This window comes from Gloeophyllum trabeum (assembly GCF_000344685.1).
Source record: "Gloeophyllum trabeum ATCC 11539 unplaced genomic scaffold GLOTRscaffold_00013, whole genome shotgun sequence".
Classification (NCBI taxonomy): domain Eukaryota; kingdom Fungi; phylum Basidiomycota; class Agaricomycetes; order Gloeophyllales; family Gloeophyllaceae; genus Gloeophyllum; species Gloeophyllum trabeum.
In genome coordinates this window covers 360,235-380,801 of record NW_006920422.1, presented here as the reverse complement: position 1 = coordinate 380,801, position 20,567 = coordinate 360,235, and the positions used below count along the sequence as shown (strand labels likewise).

Below are 20,567 nucleotides of genomic sequence, written 5' to 3'. Positions count from 1 at the left end.
CTCGATGGAACCGGTTGTCGGAGATGTCCCCAAGCTTCGTCAGCGGCGGTTCACTGGTTTTGAGTTAGGGCGGGACTCGAGGAGTGTGTAGTTGCGTTCCACGACTTTGTTTATTCTTATTTATTCTTCTTTAGCTTGGCTTGGACAACGTAGACCCCTGCATTACTAGTGTATGTATGATTACCCTGATGAATGAGACTGTCTTCCACGTCGATGCCAGACAAAGCGGCCGAAGCAACCGGGGTCCGAGAGTGGCTTGCACTGATAGCATCCCCCTCTACCTCAGTACTCCCCGTCGAAGTCTTTGCCCTCGTGTTCGTCGACATCTACGACGTTGCCCGGACAGACGTCGAAGTCGGGTGCGGCGGCATTGTGAGAGAATGCGAATCTTGATCCGCCCTCTATCGTATTGCCACCGAGATCCAAATACTCTTACGTAATCCTGTACCTTCCACGTTCTCCTTCGGACGTGTCATCATTCGAGTCCTATCTTGTGCCTGTTTTTCAACCACCATGTCGCAACCTCAGGCCGTGGCGGCCAGGAGCCCTCTGTAAGCTACCATGTCATTTGAGGAGAATTGTTTGCAAAGTGAAGTCTGACGGAACGCGCGGAAGGTCGCTGATCTTCATGCTCCATATTGCTTTGGAGATACCGTTTGTTATACAGGGATTATGGGCGCCGCAAGCGCTGCCGTTTATCCAGTTAAATAACACCACTTTAGTGATGGTGAAGGTAAGCCGTTTACTACTCACCAATCTAACAATTTTATAACGGTTATACCCGATAGCTGTACGCGGCCCTTTCGCTGGGGACGTGCATCGCGGCCTTCCTAGTCTTCAGTTTACCGGGTGCGTGTAGAATGTCAACTGTCTGCCGCGAGCTCTGCCTGATGGCGTATGACCTTATAGAGTTCCTTCCCGGAAAAAGAGCTCTGGCGATCGGCCTCTGTGTCTATCATTCGCTGATTTCCACCGTGCTTTACCAGGCCCCTCGTTTTATTCCTCGGTCTTTCGGTCCTCTTGCTGAATCGTGAGTATTGATATTACGGAGTCTATATTTGTGCAGTTCCATATGCTCATTGAATCGTAGATACAACGCGACCCCCGAAAACGTCTGGGGGACTCTGCATGGCATTGTAGGCCTGGGCATGGTATTCTGGTGGCAAGGCACCGTCCAGTATGCCCAGCTCGCCAGGCGGGCACAGTGATCAAACATAGAATACCGCATCAGAATGTTGTACTGTGCCTCTATTCGCGGCAAATATCAAGATCACTCACAACATGGGCCCACGCACTGCGGGAGTCACCCCCCGGCTCTTGTAAATGCGAAATACATGCTAGCTAACTGCAACTAACAGCGGATTGTCAGCACATTACCGCTGGGTTCCCGTTACACCTGTCAACCGCGGACGGTAAGCGCGGGTCCACTACTTCGCACTCGATCTTCCACCCTGCCGCTTTGAGGAGGGGCTGTAATGCTCTCGAAAGAAAAAGGAAGCTGACTCTGGCAGTTACTTCTATGGCTTTGTTTGCAGCATCTTCAACGACTCTTTGACGCGACGAATTTGCAGGTAAGCAACCGCTCCAGTCGAAGGATGCTGTCGCCGCTCACGCCGGCCACGGAAGTCTGTTTTCTCTCCCAGACTTTGTTTATTTCCAGCCGTGCTCACCGACAGGCCTCCACGCCCCTGCCGGTCCGGCTTACTGTTTCGATGGGATCACCGCGAAGCGTGGTCGACGCGCAATGTCGGACGCGCGTGTACCCATCGTTCCGTGTGATTTCTTCTATTCCCTATCTGCATTGTACATCAAGCAATATCATCCAGACTCCTACCCTTGCCCTCTGCAGAGCATCAAGCAATGCACTGACACGACTATAATAATGCAGCTGAAGCCGTAGGCGAACGCGGAGATGGCACTCCGCGATCTCATCTGGGTGAGAAGGCCGCGTTTCGTATTAGGAATGATCGTGTTACGTAAGGAAATAGCCGAAAATGATTTTAGACTTTCCTCCCGCGCCAGTCTCCCGGGTTCTTATTGCACTGTGGGCGCCAATTTGACTTGCGCAAATCTTTCCTTGTGCTGCTTTCGACTCTCGCTGGCTCACGCTTTGTCTTTTCTTTTCTGAAATTTCTGTTTGAATTTCGTCGTCCCGTGCTTTAGGACTTTGTCTCTGAACTTGTGGCAAGGGGCAAGGCTCAGAATTCGGGTGCCTGCACGGCTTGTCAAGCTGAAAGCGGATACTAGTTACATTGGTCCGAGTTAACCGCAGGCACCGAATATACTGCCTTTCAAATATCCTTATTCCTTCCTTATACTCTGCGTAAGCAAGATACGCGGTCATGTTGTCCCACATTCCCTTCCCAACACTGCCAGCACCGCCCTCATGGTATCCTGGCCATATGGACAAGTTCGCGCGCATGCTCCCAGCGCTGCTGCGCCGGACAGACGTCGTGCTGGAGCTGCGCGACTCCCGCTTGCCGCTCACGAGCATCAACGAGACACTAGAAGGTGAGTTGGTCGTCCCCGTGGTGTGTTTGTATATTCCTGGTCTTTGTTCTTCCGCCGCTAGCGGATGAATTGGTCCGAAGGACCGATGCGGGCATGGAAACGTGTACATTTCCTTAGCGGCCTCGTTTTGAGCGACTGCGTGGAGTCGCTGAGACATGTAGACTAGTGGGTGCTCGGTGGCGTAGTCCGCTGTCAGCCTTCGGCGCCGAGGCTTGCGATCGTCGGGCAAGGCATGCAGGGCATGCAAAGGGAGAAAATCCCCTGCAGTGCATCCATCATTCACAGCGCTGTATGAGGCAACGATGCGTCGTCGCCCATCGCCCGATTATTCACCCTCGTTCATCCACTTAGGCCTTATCACATGTGCTAGCAGGCTTCCTTGCACTGTCTCTCTGGTCTTGTAACACCAAGCATTCAGGGAAGCGTGTGGCAGCTCACAAAGCATGACGTGAGCAATTGGTGCTCCTATCCATGGATTATCCACGCAAGGAAAAGGCACAGCTCCGCCCGCTACGCCGTGCTTTGATCACGGTTTGTCAGCCGCCAACTATAACTTTCCTGCTTAGTGCGAATCCTTGCCTTCCACAGGGCATATATCCATTCATTTGATGCTACTCTTGGGCGGCAGTCAGCTGTCCTGTCTTAATCACGCGCGGCTGCCTGGAGTCCCGTAACGGCAAGCACCCGCGAGCGTCTATACCCCTTGGGCGTTGCGCCCACACTTGATGGCAATCGCGGCGATGGCAGATTAAAGACTGTCTTGCTCATGCGCAGCGCTCGTCGAAGTCCAGAAGTACAGAACAGCGTCTGGTGCCATAACGCCCATTCACTTGCCCGTATAGGGGGCACTGCTGCAAGCTGGGCATACTGAGCACGTTCCACTGTATACGCTCGGGACATCTGCCGCTGCCGGATAATTATTCACAGTGCCCTAACTCTCCACTGTGTGCTCGGGGTGCAGGTCAGGAAATCTTGTCGGGCTACCCAGGGACTGCGCAGAATCTGACGCCGGGTGTTCTGACGGCAATTCCTGCTCTTCATTCCACCGCCTTATCCCAGATAATCTCTTCTTGATTCCTACGCAATTCATATATCCGTTAGCGCTCGGTAATTAATATAGTCCCCATCTACAGGTGCGATTCAGAAATGGCGAAGAGAGCGAGGCCGTATCGCTGCGACCAGCGGCCTCCCTGCACCTGCATCGTACGGCGCGGCTACGCCCTGCGAGCGCATAGTCGTCTTCAACAAGCGCGATCTCGTGCCCGAATGGGGTCTTGAGGTGGGAACGACACTCCTGCCTTCTCGTGTATGTGGACTCACACGCGCACAGCCCTTCCGCCGAGCGATGCTCTCCAAATTCCCTGATCACAGACTTTTCTTCGCGTCGTGGCATCGGCCGCGGGATATCAAGGCCCTCAACGAGATGCTCGTAAGTAGGTCATCCACGCTTATCTCGTACAGTGGCATGCAGAGCAGACGCTGACGGATGCTGCCACCCTGCAGGCGTAGCCAAGGAACACCCGCACGCGCCCGAACTGAATGTGCTCGTCGTGGGGATGCCCAATGTGGGCAAGTCGACGCTGCTCAATGCGTTGCGGAACATCGGTATCCCGGGCCGTGGGTCTCCTATTTCCTTGCTGTGGAATAGCTGATTGGTCTTACGCGGTCTCATCGTAGCGACGGCGAAGGCGTTGCGGACGTCGTCGCAGCCCGGCTTGACGAGGGCGATCTCGACGCGGCTGAAACTGTCGATTGATCCGCTGGTGTATGCGTACGACTCGCCCGGCGTGATGCTCCCGTTTCTCGGGAGGGGTGACAAGGGTGCCGAGCGCGGTGTGAAGTTAGCTTTGATAGGTGGGTGTGAATTCAGAAGCGGCAGACGCGGACTGATTTTCTTGTCTTACTGAAGCGGGAATCAAAGAAGGCCTGTACGACGTCGAGGCGCTGGCTGCGTATTTATTATACAGGCTCAACGTCCTCAATCCACGCTGTGAGACTTGCGTCGTACAGCTTGTATGTCCACTGACTGAACCGCCGCCCGTTTTGCCTTCCCTTAGCTCCGGCGTATCTGCAGCTTCTGCCCGATACCGCCACCGCCACCGCCGACGTGCTGGAATTCTTAGACCAGCTCGCCGCGCGACTCGGGATGCTCAAGCGCGGCGGCGAGCGCGACCTGAGCCGCGCGGCGGTGTGGTTCGTCAAGTGGTGGCGCGACGAGGGCGGGCTCGCGTCCGCGTCCGCGCCGCTCTCCCCGGCCTCCCAGACGCGCCAGGGCTGGGGCTTCGACTTTGAGTGGACGGTGGACGCGCGCTCGGGCGAGGACGCGCCGGCGATGGTGCAGCGCAAGATGGAGGAGTGCATTGAGCGGTATTTGGTGGAGCGCAGGGAGGGCGCGGGCGTGAGCGTGACGCAGGAGAAGAAGAAGGCAAGGGAGGAGAAGATCGCGAAGCGGATGGCGAAGACGCGGGCGAGGCTTGTTGGGAGACGGTAGGATAGGCCCTAGCCGTGTGGCTCGGTGGCGTGGTTCTTTGACTCGGGACTATTGCCGGAGGCGCGAGCGTGGGAGCTGCGCTCTTCCCGAGGGCTGCATGTCGGAGGTACTGAGGGAGGCTCTGGGGCGGGGTATTCCGCATTCTAGGTGTCAATCAGTGGTGGCGCTTCTTGTGCCGGCCACTCGCGGCAGACCCGGATGCTGGGATGGATACCGGTGTTGCAGAAGACCATCCCGCTCAGCATGCTCATTGCTTCGCGGTATGAGATGGAAGGCCGAGTCTTGTGCGTCGGAATGGAGACTGCGGTTATTTTTGCTTTGTTCTGGTGCATATCACAAAATACCACATGGATTCGGCCTAGAGTAACTACTACCGTACAAATATCATCTATGCAAGATGGACCCATTGAAAACGCAATGTGCAAATATTTCGAGAACTATTCTTGGCGGCGTCGCGCAATAGAGAGCAATACTTCTTTAGCATAACAGTGTTAAGAGGTATCCAAAGGACATATTCGAGTCTTGAGATGTCTGCGGTGGGGTGTCGGCGGGATATAGCCGCTTGATAAAATGCTGCACATACCTGGTTTACACCCACCCATCCTTGCCCACACCAATCGCGTCAAAGTTTTTGCCACTCCTGGTCCTCCGCTCCGGCAATACCTGAGCCTTGTCGAGGTTGATAAGCTTATCGGATGGCGGGGGCGAGCCCTCAACCCAGCCCTTCCAGCCCTTGCGCACGGCGGAGCGTTTGCGGCGGGGCTGGTGGGGCTGAGGGGACATGGTGGTGGAACTGGCGATGTCGGGGTGCTGGAGGTCGCGCGACTCGGACGGCGTGCGCGGCCGCTTGGACGAGTTGCGCGAGGAGGGCACGTATCTATCGGGCGTGGATCGCGGCGACGGCGGGGGCGTGACCGAGGACGGGCGCTGCCCGGCGGAGGGGATGTGGATGGCGGGGCGCGCGCGCCAGAAGGACGAGGTGGCGGTGGTGGGCACGGGGAGGGGCGGCTGCGCCCTGGGCGCGGGTGTGGCCGACGCGTGCGACGGGCCCGCCTGCTGCGGCGCGTCCCTCTGCTTCGCCCTCTCCTTCTCCACGGCCTTGACGCGCCTGCGCTCGCGCTCGCGTTCGCGCTTCTCCTTGCGCCTGTCGCGGCGCGCGAGCTCCTCCTTCTCGACGGCCTTGTTGGGCGGGACGCCGTTGAGGAGGCTGGTGAGGACGTCGCGCGGGGGCTGGGGGTCGAAGTCGCCGGCGAGGACGGTGGTCGCTGTGCGTCGACGCTTGTAGGGGTACATGGTGGCGGCAGCGAGGGGCATTCCGGGATGGCGGACGCGTGCGGGGGCCTTTTATGGGCGGGGGCAGGCGTGGGCGAGTGCTGGTTGGGGTGCAAGAAGAGCGATTCCGTAAAAGTACAACGCCCAAACAGAACGCGCGATTTAAAGAAGCTTCACGTGGTTTGAGCGGTGCCAACGCCACAATCGACCAGCCTTCCATTGCTTCCACGCGCTTCGAAGATTCCAAGGGACCAATTTCTGATGGGCGCGTCCCCTTTCTCTCCGTCCCAGCCCTCCGCGACCTCTTCCTTTTATGGAAGCTCTTGTGTCTGCACAACAAAGATCTGTCGGAGCTGCTCGCCGGATATGGCATCCAGGCCGGATTCCGGGCTGCCAGTGATGGGCTAATTCGATCGCCAGATCTGGCTCCGTAGGGCTATTGTCCTCGATTCAATTTTCCTAGTCATTCCGACTCAAGGACACACGTTCCCTCCCTCCATTGTCGTCCAGCACCGCTCCTTTTTTTCCGAGCCATTTGCACGCGTCGCGTATGCGCTGAGATACACGGATAAAGTTAGATCTGGCAAGTGCCGGGAGAGAGAAGCTCCGCCGCGCGTCCCGATATCATTCCAACTGGACATCTGCAGCGAAGCGAGGGCAGCGCCGTGAAACATGGGACCCCACCGACGCCCCATCCCGCTGCGGACACGACACGGGCTGGCATCCGTAGAGCGTAGTTGCTTTCCAGCCGCTGCCAGCGAGCACCGGCGTTGCGCGCGAGGGACAGGCGTGGCTCAGTCGAGGCCGCGCAGCTCTGAGAATCCCACGGCAATACATGGAACTTTCCGGCAGGAGCCCATTGAAAGCAGCACTCGGACACGGCCAACACGACCCTAGAAAAATATCAGCCCGTAATCAGGGCAATCCCGTCGCCCACTTTGACCCGTAGCTCGCCATCACCCTAATACAGCTACTCCAGGTCTCGGGCGGCGGCTAGCTTGCTTGATGCTTGTCGGTGTCACTCCCACTGATTATCGAGCCCCCTCCAGCCCGGCATCCGTTGGAGCTGCGACGCCCGAGGCTTGTCATTGCTTGCAGCTGACTCCGAGCGACCTTGGAGTCGCCTGTGGCGTGGCACGTCGGAGTTGCTAGGTATCCTTAGGTAACCAGATCGATAATGCACGGGGCGTGTGGCCGCGCTAACCCGTCTGTAGGTCCTATTATTATAGTCCTATACAAATCCCGGAGCTCTGCATTTCACAAGCGTAAATGTCTGTCGTTCTGCCCGAGTCAGGGCGGCGCCGACTGAATGTTAAGCCAGGGCAGTGAGCGCGACGTCGGCCAAATTGGTCTACATGTTTTCCTGTTTGTAGGCGCATGACAAAGGTGTGCGTCTTGGTAACTGGGTGACTAACATAGTTTATATATCTGCACACCAGTCTGCCATGTCACCGCACCCTACCGCGCAAAATACGGTGACGCCCAACGGCACGTCATTGAGGGCGCAGGTACAACACCGTCAGGACTGCTCCACCGCCCGCGGCTAGGTGGCGATCACCGAGATTCCTTCGGAATCGACTCGCAGGCAGGCAATACGCAATGATCCAACAGGGATTAATCACGCGCAGCTAGTCCTCGGAGGTGGAAAAGCACTAGAAGCAAGCGTAGCCTCCGTGCTGAATATTAGTCATCGCAGGCATCCCGGATCCTGGTACTGAGGCTTCTAGCGGATGCCACGCCCAGGCGCCGATGGTCTCCCCTCCGGAACCGGTCGGGAAGCACACACATGCGAAATATTCCTGTGGCAATGTGATGGCGCCTTAGATCTGGTCACCGGCCACCATTTGCAAGCCGCAGACCGTTTCTTACGGTCAGGCTGACCTCCCGGCGAGGACCCGCCCCCCGGGGCCAGTGGGGAAGCACTCGCGTCGCGTCGCTCGATACAACCGCCGCTGTGGCGATGCGGTCGTGCTTTTCTCAGATCTCGTCAGCATCTGCATCTGTGCGGCGCAGCTCAGTTGCGAATAGCCATCTATCTCTACCTCGAAATGACGGGACCGAGATGGAAAGGCCTATGCCTATGCAAGCGCATTGGCGGCGACATCTCGCGAGACGGTCCCCACTGGGCTTTGTCTCCTCCGCCGACGGCACCACGGCACCTGATACTCTGTCAGATTCCACAGTTCCGACTGCTAGCAGGAGCCACAACAGCAGTCTCTGATGCCCCGCCGCAGTCCCTTTCCCGGATCACTGTATTTTTATAGGACCTCCAGATAGCCGCTACACTTGTCGGGGAATCGCAGGTCCGCTGCCGGGAGCGGTGTATCTCTGTTCGTGGGCGAAGGGGCAGAACGCGCACGGTGCCCCCCGTTGGAATCTATCGGACGCGATACTCGCCCATCCCGACTGAAGCTCCCGCCCGTTTGTTCTCTTCTGCGAGCGGAACAAAATTGAGGCGGGAGCGCCCGACCTTCATATTGACGCCACAATGGTCTACCGGAGGCGGCGTCTCGCAGCCACATGTCCGCCCCATCTTTTGAAGCTCCCGCTCGGGTTGTCTCGTTTCGTGCGGCATGAAATTGGGATGGGAGCTCCCCTACCTTCGTATGGATGCCGCAGGCGTGGGTACGAACCTACATGGTACTGACCTTTGAAAACCCTACTAGAGTCTTGTGTGTGCGTTCTTTCCGGATCAGAAGATTTTTTTGTAGGACCTCCAGGCAGCCATTAGACCGTCAGGATATCAGCCGGGCCATAGAAGTATATCGGCAGTATGCACTCACCTCTGTGATCGGACACGGTGGTCTGGTCTGCGACGTGGAGACGCAATATCGCGCGGCCCCGATACTTCGTGCCACAAGTTCTGGCGCGGGTCGTCTGGCTATCGGCTTGCATTTCTTGTCTCCTTCCGGCTTAACGGTTATTTTGCTGCTGCGGGGGTTGCTTCCGCGCTATGCGACCTTGCCCGGGGGTTCGTAAAGTAATGCCCCACTCTCTGGTCTATCTCGAATGCTCATGGCCTCACGGACTTGCTCGCTCATCGCATACGTCTTGTTCGCCCGCAAAGGCCTGCCCTTTATAAGAGGATGTTGCCTCGGAACTTCGTAACTGGGGTCATCTCCATGACTATCCAGGGCTTGCGCTACTGCCTTGCACGACGAGTCAGTCAACGGTATTATCCGCTATCGAATTGGTACAGTGGCTGTGTCCCGACTACCCAGAAGTGTGGGGTGATGCCACCGCTCTCTCGCAGGCTACTGGCCTGACAATATTTCGATTCTATGCTCCAGTGCTATCGGAAGACTATACGGGCTGCCATTGGGACGTGTGCAATTTTGAGGTCCCCTCTGGACGCACCTGTCCAAAGGACACTCAACGCCAGCAACAAATCCCCTTCACCACTAAAGACGCTGTTTTGTCTCACTATGGACGCATGGACTCCATCCTGGGTAATATTATTTCGCGCCCTGGGTAACTAGTCTATTCTATCTTAGCTGTCCGTGTGATGTCAAACAAAGTTGGTGCCAGATCATTCTCACCCATTCTGCTCGACTCTGGTCAAGCAAACACTTGATGTCATCCAAGTTCGTCTTATCCCACTCTATAACTTGGTAAGATGATCGATATCTTTAAAGACGGGATTGATCTACTTGTACGCAGTACCCTCTTATCTATGCCCATGCGTCGCACAGTCATCTCCAGCCGCCCTTCGAACCAGACCCCGGCTTGATATTCATACACCGCCTCCGGGGAGGCTATGTATAAGCTACGCACCGGCTCCCCGAGAAGAAATGTAGAGATGCCGCCCCTTGTTATCGGTAACTTGCGGAACCTCTCTCGTTGACGTGGATTTGTTATACCTTTGAATACAGTGGGTGCTTCTATTGTTTCCCACTTTAATCCCATCTAGCTCCGCCTAAAGGCTCCGAACAAGGCTGGGTGCAAGCAGACTCCGCTGCTCGCAGACTTTGGGTGAGAACCACAGCATTCAATTATCTTCTTATCAAGCATCAGACGCTGTCTCGACTTTGGCTGAGAGTGATTGGCGTGTGGTGCGGATTCGTCGATCCGGTCTCCCCTCTCGAAGAAGCTCTGACATACCCCTAACATAGGGTCCAATGAGATTGAGTCCGCGCATGACTAGAAGCGTCTGCCTACGTGAGGGAAGGTGTGCTTTGGTCGTGGTAACAAAGTCTTGCACCTTCCCCAGGGCACACATGTTGCCGGAAGAGCGGGATGCATTGAAAGATCTGCTCTCATATTCATTCAGCGGAACTTCAGCCCAAAATAAAAGCATAGGTTGAACACTCTGGAAGGCGGTAGCTGCTAGATCGTCCCGAACAAGCGTAGTACCAGACCGTTACCAGGCCTTTCCGAGGGAGCAACCTTCTATGTATGATATGCCTGTTCCGGATAAATAACAGAAAGGTCATTCAGACCCTCATACACAATGACGTTCTACACCTTGCGAGACCAGCCCACCTCATCCTATTCAGTAGCAATACGCAGTTAGAGACTTAAATCTACACTGAAGCTAATGAGATGATCCTTACGTCTTACAGTCACCTATGAAAATCGATCGTTACGTCTGCATGTGCCGCATTGTCGCTGTGATGGATGAATGAAGCCACATTATCAGCCTGGCGCAAATGAACCCCAACATGCGATGCCTCGTGTAGTCTCGGCCTAACTCCGAAACATCGTACCACATCCACCGGCATGGTGTCACCGGACGCGCGGAGAGGTCTACAACTGCAATTATTTAGCTCCTGTCCAGTACCCTCGGCGAAGTCGGACCAGCCAGCACTGATACTGGCGGACGAGGGAAGAGAATTAGACAGTGGCGCTAGGTACACTACGTCCCGACACAAACTCGCACGCAGAAGGGTGTCTCTCGCGAGTAAACTCGAGTGTGAACCCGGCTATAATGATAGAACAGGCTTGACCTTTCTAAGACAAAAGTGGCCCAATTGGATACAAGGCACACGTTCCACGCAACGGAGTGACGTTCCGGAAGGTAGTTGTAAATGACAGAGCTTCGGCGTCTCCTGTGTACAGCAGAGCCGAAACGCTTCGTCATCGGACACAGCCTAGGTGGCGCAATAACAGAGACCAGAGCGTGGAACGAGAAATGGGCTTCGGCGGTAACATGAAGACCTATGTATACCCACCCCTGTAGACAGAACGTCGCGATTCGACCTTGCATGACTTAGCAGCGGCGCAACAATTGCAGCGGAGTCGAGCACTCACAAAATGGCCAAAGTAGACAGGCATGAAATGCCCGATCACTATTGCCTATCCGGCGACTAGCAGCCGCAGTATTTAGAGGAGAGACTCCGTCCATAGCAGTGCTCGAGAGGTTTTCCAGGCGTACTTTGGAGGCTGGAGATAAAGTGAGCAATCGGGTATATTGACCCGCAGCCCATCGTAGAAGAGCAGCAGAGCATGGCGTCCGAGATCGTGTAAGCCGACTAAGAGATTAGGCGACTGCACCGATGTCGAAAGTGCCAGAGCCCATAAGGCGACCAGGAGAACGCAACCGCTGAGTGCCTCCGACGTTTCAGGCCACGCTTAGGGATGCTGTAGGCGGTATATTCACCTGGCATAAAACAAGGACTCAGCATCAACTAGGACCTCCCGGAACACTAGACGAAGTAGAGGAGACATCATGAGCATATCTGGATGTCCGCGAAGATGTCTACTCAGTTATGCAGCCGCTTTGCACGGCGGCAATGCAGACGTACCCAGTCTACAGTGACTGGACAGTCTGACGATTGTTTGCCTTGCCTTTACGACGGGAAGAATTCGAATCTCCTCAGTCCTGACGCCTCAGGTTGTGGGGAACATGACCATACGACTCGGACATCTGAAATAAGCCATGAGTGATAACGCTAGTCATTGCATACATGCCTCCCGCCACAGGTCATTGCACGTTATGGTTCACACATCTTAGAGGCGTTGAACTGCATGAGTTGCTCTGGAGACAGCCACTGGCATTTCCGGTTATTTGAGTCCGAGCCAATGATTTCGATTCCCACGGTTGGCTTCCGTTCGGCTGTCCGCAGCGATACGTGCAACATCAGACCCAAATCACAATGCGACTTCTTGAGCGGTGGTAAAAATCAGCGTATGCGTCTCCTGGTTCTCCCGCTTCACCTGCGGCGTCTTACATGCCCCTATGATGATTTGTACACCAGAGAACCTCAGGCACGTCCGTCCATCTGGTGAGTTGAAATACGGCCTCCTACCACGGAGATTGATTAATAGCCGGAGTCCGCCGTCAACTCGACGTCAGTTGGTATGAAGACGTTCCGCTGTCCGTGCACGCGAGGCCTGTGGCTTCCATACACATGCCGGGTCTCATAGACAAGCCCATGCATGGGCATACGTGTCGGAAGGCAACGTTCTGTACGTGGGATACGATTCGATTCGACGATCGTCATGGCAAGCGGGAGCATAAACCAGACGGCTGTGGACCTACCGGCCTGTTGTTACACACCGAGGTGCTCTCCGGTACATCTTCGTCACGATGATAGTCGATTCAGCGGGACCGGGACCAATCCGAACAATAAAGATAAATGATATTAGACAGCAGGGACAACAATAGAATTACAAGGAATGCAATATCACCAAGAACGACTCAGCTGAGTTGCGCCATATTTCCTCCGCTAATCGGACCCGAGTCGCCTTCCATAGCGGTGCCCTCTTGCACCTGGGAGACAATAGTGCCCTGCCCGCTCGTACCGAGGCTGGTCTGGGACGTAGCATCTGCCGCGGCGGCAGCGCCATTTTTCTGGAGCTCACTACGCACTTTCTCGAGCGTACGCTTCAATGTCACGCGTTCCTCAACGACCTGCTGCCGTGCGGTCTCGAGAGCCTTCCTCTCTTCCTCCAAGATATCCTCCAGCTCCTCGAACTGTGCCATTTTGAGCTCGAGCTTTGTCAGAGTCAGTTTGATGAGGTTCGCTAGCGTAGAGCGGATCTGCGCGTCCTCGGCATCCGCCAAGGCCCCCGCGGCCTTGCCAGATGCCTTGAGGGCTAGGTCGGCGGCGCGGACGACTTTGGAATGAGGTATCCGGGCCGAAGGCTGCTTTTCCTCTCCCTTGTCCGTGACCATCTCGTTTGACGGAGGGGTCGGAGTGCTCGGTTTACTTGAAGCGCCCTCTTGGCCCTGACTTGGAGCATCCTGATCCATTTTATCACCCTGAGCGCCGGCAGTTGCGCCCTCACCCGCTTCAGGGGGTTTGGCGTCCTGCTTTTCTTCCTCTTTTGTGGCACCATCTGTGAGGGCATGCAATGCCGTCTTGGCGGCCTCAGCGGCGACCCCAGGTCCGACAACGCCAGCCAGGAAAGCGACGACGCTCATCACCGGGTTGTCTGCTTGTTCGAAGGGTATACGGGCATATCGAAGGCCGCCCATGGAGCCTTCTGTCTCCAGATATGGATCTTCGATGGGGAGTTCCAGGAATTTGCGTATGCACTGCTGCGCAGATCGCGTGCCCACATGCTCCTCAATCAATGACCAATCGTCATCATACATCTCCACGCCCTCCAGCAGCCGGAGAATCTCGTCGTCCGACCAGTCATTGTCGCTGAGGTGGGCGTTGCCGCTCGTGGTGGCAGCGTTGGTCAGCTTGACGAAATCGCCGCTGAACATGGTCGAGGGAAAGCGACCGTCAAGGTAACACGGTGGGCAGAGCTCAAAGTTCTTCACTTTGAGGGAATGGTACCGCACGGCCGTACAGTCAACACCGCACGTATCACACTGGAACGTGATCGATGCGGTCGCGCGACCATTACCACCAGGAGCAGAAGCACCGTTAGCCAGCTCCTTTGCCTGCTCAGCATTGATGGGCCGCGAGGCTTTCGCCGTAGTCTGATAGATGTTGGAGCGAAGTTCGAGGGATGCTGGAGTAGACGTGGAACCGGGCTTGGGAGCACCGTTCACGCCCTGCGCATGAGGGTGGTTGGGCGGCCGCGTCCCAGGGTGTAGCGACTGAAGTCCACGGGGTGTGTCGATAATGACACGGTAGTGGCCTGTGAATGGTGGTGCCAATGTGGCAGGACGCGAGTCGGGATCAATCTGAAAAGGATGAGTATACTTACCACGTGCACGAGAGGACTGCCTCGCACCTGGTAGTTTATCAGACCCCACTGCTCTAAGAAAGCATGCACGCGCATGATAGCGCAAACGTCACCCGCCAGGTTCCTTCTGCAAGCTGTAACAGTGAGGTATTCCGAAGGGCGGAGGCGGTAGGTGTTAATCATGAAGTCGCGGTAGTCCTTGTAAATGGCAGGGGTCTTGGACTTGTTTCTGGAATTGAAGAATTCGGGCAGGGCGCGCTTCTCGATGGAATGAATTTTGGACATGTCGAACCAGGCAGCGTAGGAGGGAATGATGACTTCGTGCGTCTGGGCAGCCAAGTATTTGCGCGCCTGATCCTCCAGACGAACTCTCGTCGCTTCTAACTGTGCGGGATCCTCGTCTTCGTTCTCCTCGCCAGAATCTCCTTCGTCGTCGCCGCCCTCTCCCATTTCCACGTCACCGCCATCTTCCTCCCCTTCCCCCAGGACGCGCACTCTCCCACCTGTCTCTGGACGCGTCTCGGCAGGCGGCTCGCCGGGTAAATTGCCTATGTCCCCGCCTTGTATTGGCTCCAGCTCACTCTTTTTGCCAGGAGCAATTTCGGGATCCACAGCCTCGACACCTTGGTTTTGCTGTGGAACGGTCAGACGAATCCGTTTCGCATCGGAGGAGCCAGGAGAAGGTGAGCCAACGCGTTTAGGTGAATCCATTGTCGTGTTCCCTGTCTCGAACAGTCGGCAAGCGGCTTCAGCTTGATTACCACGCGACGCCAAATATCACAGCCACTCAGATCTTCCCAGCCACAAACAGATCCAAATAGTCCCGGAATAACACGAGTCCGAGGCTTGACTTTCTGCTTTCTTCTTCTTTGAATATCCATAAGATCGTTGGCAACCCGCTATGTGTTCAATCACAGGTCGTTAGCAAGCGGGGTTCCAAGAAAACCTACTTTCATACCGGCTCGACATCCGCTTGGGCGGGCCTTTAGAAATTGCCCGTATATGCCGTGACAGCTTGTAGCGTTACTGATTCAGGATGTAGTGAGGTTCTACTTGTCTGCCAGAAAGGCTAAGTTCGTTTCTCCAGTCGAATACTTCAGCGACACGGTAAGTCAATACAGTCAGTTTGACGAAGGATCCGTCACTGTCTGACATTTGTTGTTTCTGTTAGATTTACGCGCAGTATTCCGTCTCCAGCACTTGAGTCGTTAGAGCATGCAGCCAGGCAGGCCAGTTACACTGGACTTATATCGCCTCGATGCAGTTACGAGGTACGGTTGAACACTTACCGTTGCGGCCTCAAGTATATCATCCCAGTGACGGCCCCGCCACTGCCCACAGGGTCTCGGGATGCCTGAACGAGGCGGTTGCCGAGTGGCATCCAACGAGTACTCCGCAGCTTTCTCTCGTGCGAGTCGGTTACCCGACTCTCAAGCGTAGTCTGGAGCCGCTCGAAATCCGTGAACAATCCGCTGGACACAAAGGATAGTGATGCCTCTAGGATTTACCTCGACGAGGACATTAATCCGTCTCGCAGATGCGAGTGCACAGATTGTGGTGTGTGAAATCAATGACCGCCCCGATGCTGGCACTCAAGAGCTTGCACATCATATTTACTAGTATGGGGAAACCGTCACAAATTGGATATCGAGACGACGCAACATACCAAACAACGGTGAGGACACTCGGGCTGGTAAGACGGATGCATATGTGTATACTTGGATGAAAACCTTCACATTGCGAAAGCACCTTGAAACCCTCTTCTCACCGTGAAAGTGTGCGGACGTTAACACGTGACGGTCATGGTTCGTCATTTCGACTGTTTCAACCTTTACTCTCGTCTCTTCGCTCTCACTCTCTCACTCCTTCCTCCAACTTGCGCCTTCTTTCATCCCACTTGCAGACGCAGCGTCGCCCAGCATGTTCGTTCCTCTTGGCCTCGGGCTCGCCGAGTAGTCGAACTTGGCCATCTTTACACCCTGGCTCCTCAAGTATCGGATTCCTCTCACCGTGGTACCCGTTCTTCCCCCCTCGTCGCAAGCAGATCAAGCGCAGGCCAGGCGAGTCTCGTACCGAGTTCAAGGACCGTTTCCGCGCTTCTATCCCGGAAATCATCAAGCAGTCGTTGCTCATTGCGCGCTGGAGGGACTGGCAATGTCGCAACTCCATCTTGGATTCTCAGCTCGCTGCTGTGCCCCACTTCCGTCGCATCTGCCTTGGAGAGCACCTGGAGGCCTATGACGGTTCGGCGCGTGTTGTTCCCGGCCAAGGAAAACGTCGGCGCGACGGCTACGACTCGAAAGCTTATTGGTATGGCGTCGACGACGGTCGCCCGGATCTCGTCAAGCGCTGCAGGGTTTCCCGTTCTGAACACCGGATGTCGCTCATGGATATGGATAGTCTCTTTCTCTTGGACAACGCCGCAAGGGATGAGTGTGAGGGCAAGCAGGTTTGTGACGGACGCTGGGTGTGCTTTCATCGATGCTCACTCGCTTCCCTAGATCGTCGCGAAGGTCTTCCAGTTCAGTTTCCCGGTCGAGCTGGATGCAACGGTGCCGATCTGCACCTTCACAGCTCCTCAGCAGACCATCGACAGCCTCGCCTCAGATGTCAGCATCTTCGCCTACTTGGGCAAGGAGCCGATCGCTACGGAAGCGGATTTCTTGATGGGTACTCTTGTGGGCTTGTCTGAGGACGTCACAGCTGTTCCTTCAACGCCTGTCGAGTCTCTGCCCCCTTTACCTCTGGTTACGGTGGTCAATGTTTCTTCCGACGTCTCGCCTGGTGGTCCAGCTGATACGCTGATGTCTCTCGGGCAGCTCAAGCCATTAAAGCCAATCCTCAAGAATGGTCGGTCTAAAGCTAACCGGATGGCGCCTTACGCTAGGAAGTGCAAGATCGCTGTGGACGTCCCCGCTGTACATGGACCGCCGAAGACCCGCGAATCGGTGCTGACCCTCATGCGCAAGTCACTACCGCAGGAATTGCGCGAGCTGGCTTCTCCCGGAGACCTCCAAACCGTTCGGGACCGGATGCTGGGTATCGTGACGTGCGACATCTATGGCGAAGAACGGCAACGTCGACAGCAGGGCGACTCGGGAGCGGCGTGCGGGCCTGCAGTCATTTGTTGGCCAGGGGCCAGCGCTCGGGGCATTTCACGACAATATCATCTCCCATGTCGTGGCCTGTAGGACTACTGCTGATTCTCCGATGAATGGATGCGTCGCCGAGTCGGTGTCTGGCTATAGCGCCGACGGGAACTATGCCGTAGTCGATGCTGCTACTGGCTTCCAGCCGATGGCCCACCGCACTTCTTCTGACGATGTCGATGAAAGCTGGCGGTCAGACTGCGACTGGTACTTTCGAGCCCATGGTCCTCCCTTCCTCTCCTGGTGTTAACGAAAACCGGTATGTCGCGGACGATGTTCATCACGAGCCACAGCAACATGTGGGTCTCGCTATGGGCGACGCCGGTGCGGATGCACTGTACGACGGCGACGCTGTTCCCGCTAATGACAATATCGACGATCTCTTTGGCTCCAGCAGCTCCAGCGACTCGGTCGGCACTGTGGTCGACGTGGATGAACCAGAGCTCCAGCCCAGCCTTTCGGAGCAGATCTTCGGGAATGGCGAGGACTCGGACATCGACGACAGCATCACTGATCCTCGTGCTGGCGGTTGTACTCGCGCGGATCAACGGGAACAACTTGGTCTGGAGTTTGATCAACTGTTCGAGGCTGCTGACAATGCACTACCCGTGGGTCCTGTTGAAGATGGCGGTCCCATCGACGCGCTTCTGTCTATCGAGCATCTTTCTGGAACCGAGGATGGCAATGGTTCGAGTACAACTCTGGACGACGATCTGTTCGGGTTTGACATGGCGGACGACGCTCCCAACGTCATCAGCGGCGACTGAAGCAGGGTATAATGCGACAATGTTCACGCTTTATATGGTTTGGATTAATTCATGAGGGACGCCGCACGCTTTTTCGACATGGCTGATCAAGATGAAGATTCCTATAAGGCTATGGTATCTTGCTCTCAGCCTGTCTATTCTGGATTCCGTTCTCTTCTGTTTCAAATTGTGGAGTTGGTTTCTTCTATTCCGTGGTTTTGTACCTTCTTGTCCTCGGTGGATTCCCTACACTCGGTCTGGTGCTCAAGATTCCTTGGTCGAAGCGGTGAAGCCGATTCTCCGAGGCCACTCTCATGCCTAGACAGTCTTCATATCATTTCTACGACCTTTCACTCTATCCACGATGACAGCGAGACGCTCAACATTGATGACTCTTAACGACTCCTCGCTCCTCAATCTCGCGACTGCAACAATCTATCCAAACCTGCTGCGATCCGGTCACTGACAGTTTCGGGAATGTGACGTGCTTGCTGGAAGCAGCACTGTTGTAGGCACATTGGTATGGCGGTTGATCCTGACTTCTTGGATAGCGCAGGCTCTGAAGGTGAGATGGCGGGCTGGGCTCCGACGATGCGTCGGATTTGAGGGGCAACGGAGAGTTCGACGCAGGATTCCGGCTGGTTGGAGGGTCCTTCAAGATTTGGCGGCTTCGTGCTGACGGTGAGGTGTGTGCCATACTCGAGTCCTGTCTGAGCAGTATACTTACTCCGGCCTTTACTAGATGTGCTATCACGACTGGCGACTTCCTAGGGCGCGAATGGTTCGTCGGGTATCGTGGACGGTATGTGCTCTCTCTAATGAATAGCATGCACGCATACTCACGCGAAGTTCCACGAGTGTTGGAGGGTGTCATCTTGACGCCCTCTGACGCTCGCTGTTCAGGGAGGATAAGTACTGAGTAGCGCCAACTCTCCTATTCGTGGAATCATCAAGTCCAGAACAGCATAGGTGAGCAGATATTCCATCAACCTCCTCGCGTTGCTTTGCCTAACTTTAGTATTGGCAGGCGTCTCACCTTGGATATTCTAAAATTTTCTAACCTCTCTTTAGACCGGCGACCGATCCGCTTGAACATCGCCACCGCCCCTCATGCCCTAAGTAGCCCGTCGTCGAGCCCGAAGGGTTTACGTTTTCCTTGAGGCGAGAGGACGCTGTCTCCAATCCTCCGGTGTTGTGGTATGCAGACGACTCGTTTCTGTTCTGTCCTTCCGGAATGTGCTTCCAGGTGTCCCGGCGTCAGGGCAGTTGCTGCCTATTGACAGATGCTGTTTGCGGTATGCGGGACGTGGAGAGAGATTTTCTCGTTCGTGTGGAGATTTATTCCCCTACACCTGGGAGATCTTACATCGGAGTTCTTCGTCGTTCACGTGCTTCGTGTTTTCTCCAAGCCTAGTGATAGGTTCTTTCTGGTCATCACATCGTTTCTGTCAGTCCTCTCGCCTTCTCCCATGTCTTATTCGTGGCCAGGCTTCATCGATATCATAACTTGAAGGGATTGTAGTTGGATTTTCACCATTTTACTTGCCTTTCAGTTCGTTGTGTATACTTCATCTCGGATGTAATCTGTATATCTCTTTGTATGACTGGCGTAATAAACAAACTTATGTCTTCAATGAGGAACGTTATAGTGCGGGACCGACGTGTATTTGCTGCTCGCGCCGTCAATTGCGATACTAGGGTTGGTTGGAAAGACGTTGGAGTGGGCTGCGGCTACTAGTACATTAGGGGAAGTCACGGTTGGCGTTTTAAGGCCGTTTTAGCGTCCGTTTTGCATTTCGTTGTCGACCTCTAAAACGCATCGTAAACCGAAATCAACCGTGACCACCCCACATAAAATCCGTTTTGTGGGCAGTTCAACGCTTCGTTCAAGCACGCGTTTACACAACGTTTACAGCCACTGACTGTAGGCGGAGTTCCAATGTAGAGCCGTGATTCCTCTTTAAGGTACAGCACTCTTTAAGTTGAGATGGTTTTAAACACTTGGTATATACTACAGAAGGACACTGTCACTTCCCAGCACAAACTAGACACTCGGGAGGGGACATAAGTTCTCCAAGGCTTCAGTTAAGCCTAGATATGGCAAGAGGATTTGCGACTCCGAGCTTACCTAAAACTGAAATGCCGAGAGATGCCGAGCTAAAACGAAAACCGTGTTCGCGATTTGTGCAAAACGGCTCCAGAGCCGTTTTGCAGAAACGAGGCTAAAACGGATTTCGTGTTCGAGGCTAAAACGGTCCTTAAAACGAGCACCGTGACTTCCCCTATTGGGTAGAAAGCGACTTCCGCTCGTCC

At 55.2% G+C, this 20,567-nt stretch overlaps 5 protein-coding genes across 5 annotated transcripts; 3 read left to right on the top strand and 2 right to left on the bottom strand.

Moving 5' to 3' along the window:
* The first annotated feature begins 497 nt into the window (after positions 1-497).
* Positions 498-1,226, top strand: GLOTRDRAFT_117600 (uncharacterized protein). Its single transcript, XM_007871108.1, has 5 exons — positions 498-551; positions 616-733; positions 789-849; positions 910-1,030; positions 1,091-1,226. Exons 1-5 carry the CDS (start codon positions 514-516, stop codon positions 1,206-1,208), a joined length of 456 nt encoding a protein of 151 aa, XP_007869299.1. The 5' UTR covers positions 498-513; the 3' UTR covers positions 1,209-1,226.
* A 1,176-nt stretch (positions 1,227-2,402) lies between these two features.
* Positions 2,403-6,355, top strand: GLOTRDRAFT_117599 (P-loop containing nucleoside triphosphate hydrolase protein; the record flags this gene model as incomplete). The annotated part of the gene is made up of 8 exons (XM_007871107.1): positions 2,403-2,511; positions 3,645-3,790; positions 3,842-3,944; positions 4,015-4,128; positions 4,189-4,365; positions 4,421-4,501; positions 4,569-5,533; positions 5,586-6,355. 7 exons carry the CDS (start codon positions 2,403-2,405, stop codon positions 5,000-5,002), a joined length of 1,164 nt encoding a protein of 387 aa, XP_007869298.1. The 3' UTR covers positions 5,003-5,533; positions 5,586-6,355.
* A 6,469-nt stretch (positions 6,356-12,824) lies between these two features.
* GLOTRDRAFT_64852 (SWI/SNF complex protein) lies at positions 12,825-15,106 on the bottom strand. The gene is made up of 2 exons (XM_007871106.1): positions 14,408-15,106; positions 12,825-14,357 (listed from the first exon to the last, which is right to left on the bottom strand). The coding sequence occupies exons 1-2, from the start codon at positions 15,068-15,070 to the stop codon at positions 12,915-12,917; spliced, it is 2,106 nt and encodes a 701-aa protein (XP_007869297.1). The 5' UTR covers positions 15,071-15,106; the 3' UTR covers positions 12,825-12,914.
* A 744-nt stretch (positions 15,107-15,850) lies between these two features.
* GLOTRDRAFT_95775 (uncharacterized protein) lies at positions 15,851-18,275 on the top strand (the record flags this gene model as incomplete). The annotated part of the gene is made up of 6 exons (XM_007871105.1): positions 15,851-15,916; positions 15,980-16,069; positions 16,263-16,808; positions 16,861-17,465; positions 17,551-17,683; positions 17,706-18,275. The coding sequence occupies 6 exons, from the start codon at positions 15,851-15,853 to the stop codon at positions 18,273-18,275; spliced, it is 2,010 nt and encodes a 669-aa protein (XP_007869296.1).
* Positions 18,276-18,572: 297 nt separating this feature from the next.
* Positions 18,573-19,350, bottom strand: GLOTRDRAFT_95774 (uncharacterized protein; the record flags this gene model as incomplete). Its single annotated transcript, XM_007871104.1, has 3 exons — positions 18,573-18,689; positions 18,722-19,021; positions 19,291-19,350. 3 exons carry the CDS (start codon positions 19,348-19,350, stop codon positions 18,573-18,575), a joined length of 477 nt encoding a protein of 158 aa, XP_007869295.1.
* Positions 19,351-20,567: the final 1,217 nt, after the last annotated feature.

What these genes read in the sequence shown, in the direction of transcription:
- GLOTRDRAFT_117600 (XM_007871108.1), top strand. Translation starts at nt 514, where the DNA reads ATGTCGCAACCTCAGGCCGTGGCGGCCAGGAGCCCTCT. An exon ending in GTGGCGGCCAGGAGCCCTCT is followed by an intron (nt 552 to 615) that starts GTAAGCTACCAT and finishes AACGCGCGGAAG; the next exon opens with GTCGCTGATCTTCATGCTCC. An exon ending in CCTAGTCTTCAGTTTACCGG is followed by an intron (nt 850 to 909) that starts GTGCGTGTAGAA and finishes ATGACCTTATAG; the next exon opens with AGTTCCTTCCCGGAAAAAGA.
- GLOTRDRAFT_64852 (XM_007871106.1), bottom strand. Translation starts at nt 15,070, where the DNA reads ATGGATTCACCTAAACGCGTTGGCTCACCTTCTCCTGGCTCCTCCGAT. An exon ending in GGGGTCTGATAAACTACCAG is followed by an intron (nt 14,358 to 14,407) that starts GTGCGAGGCAGT and finishes CATCCTTTTCAG; the next exon opens with ATTGATCCCGACTCGCGTCC.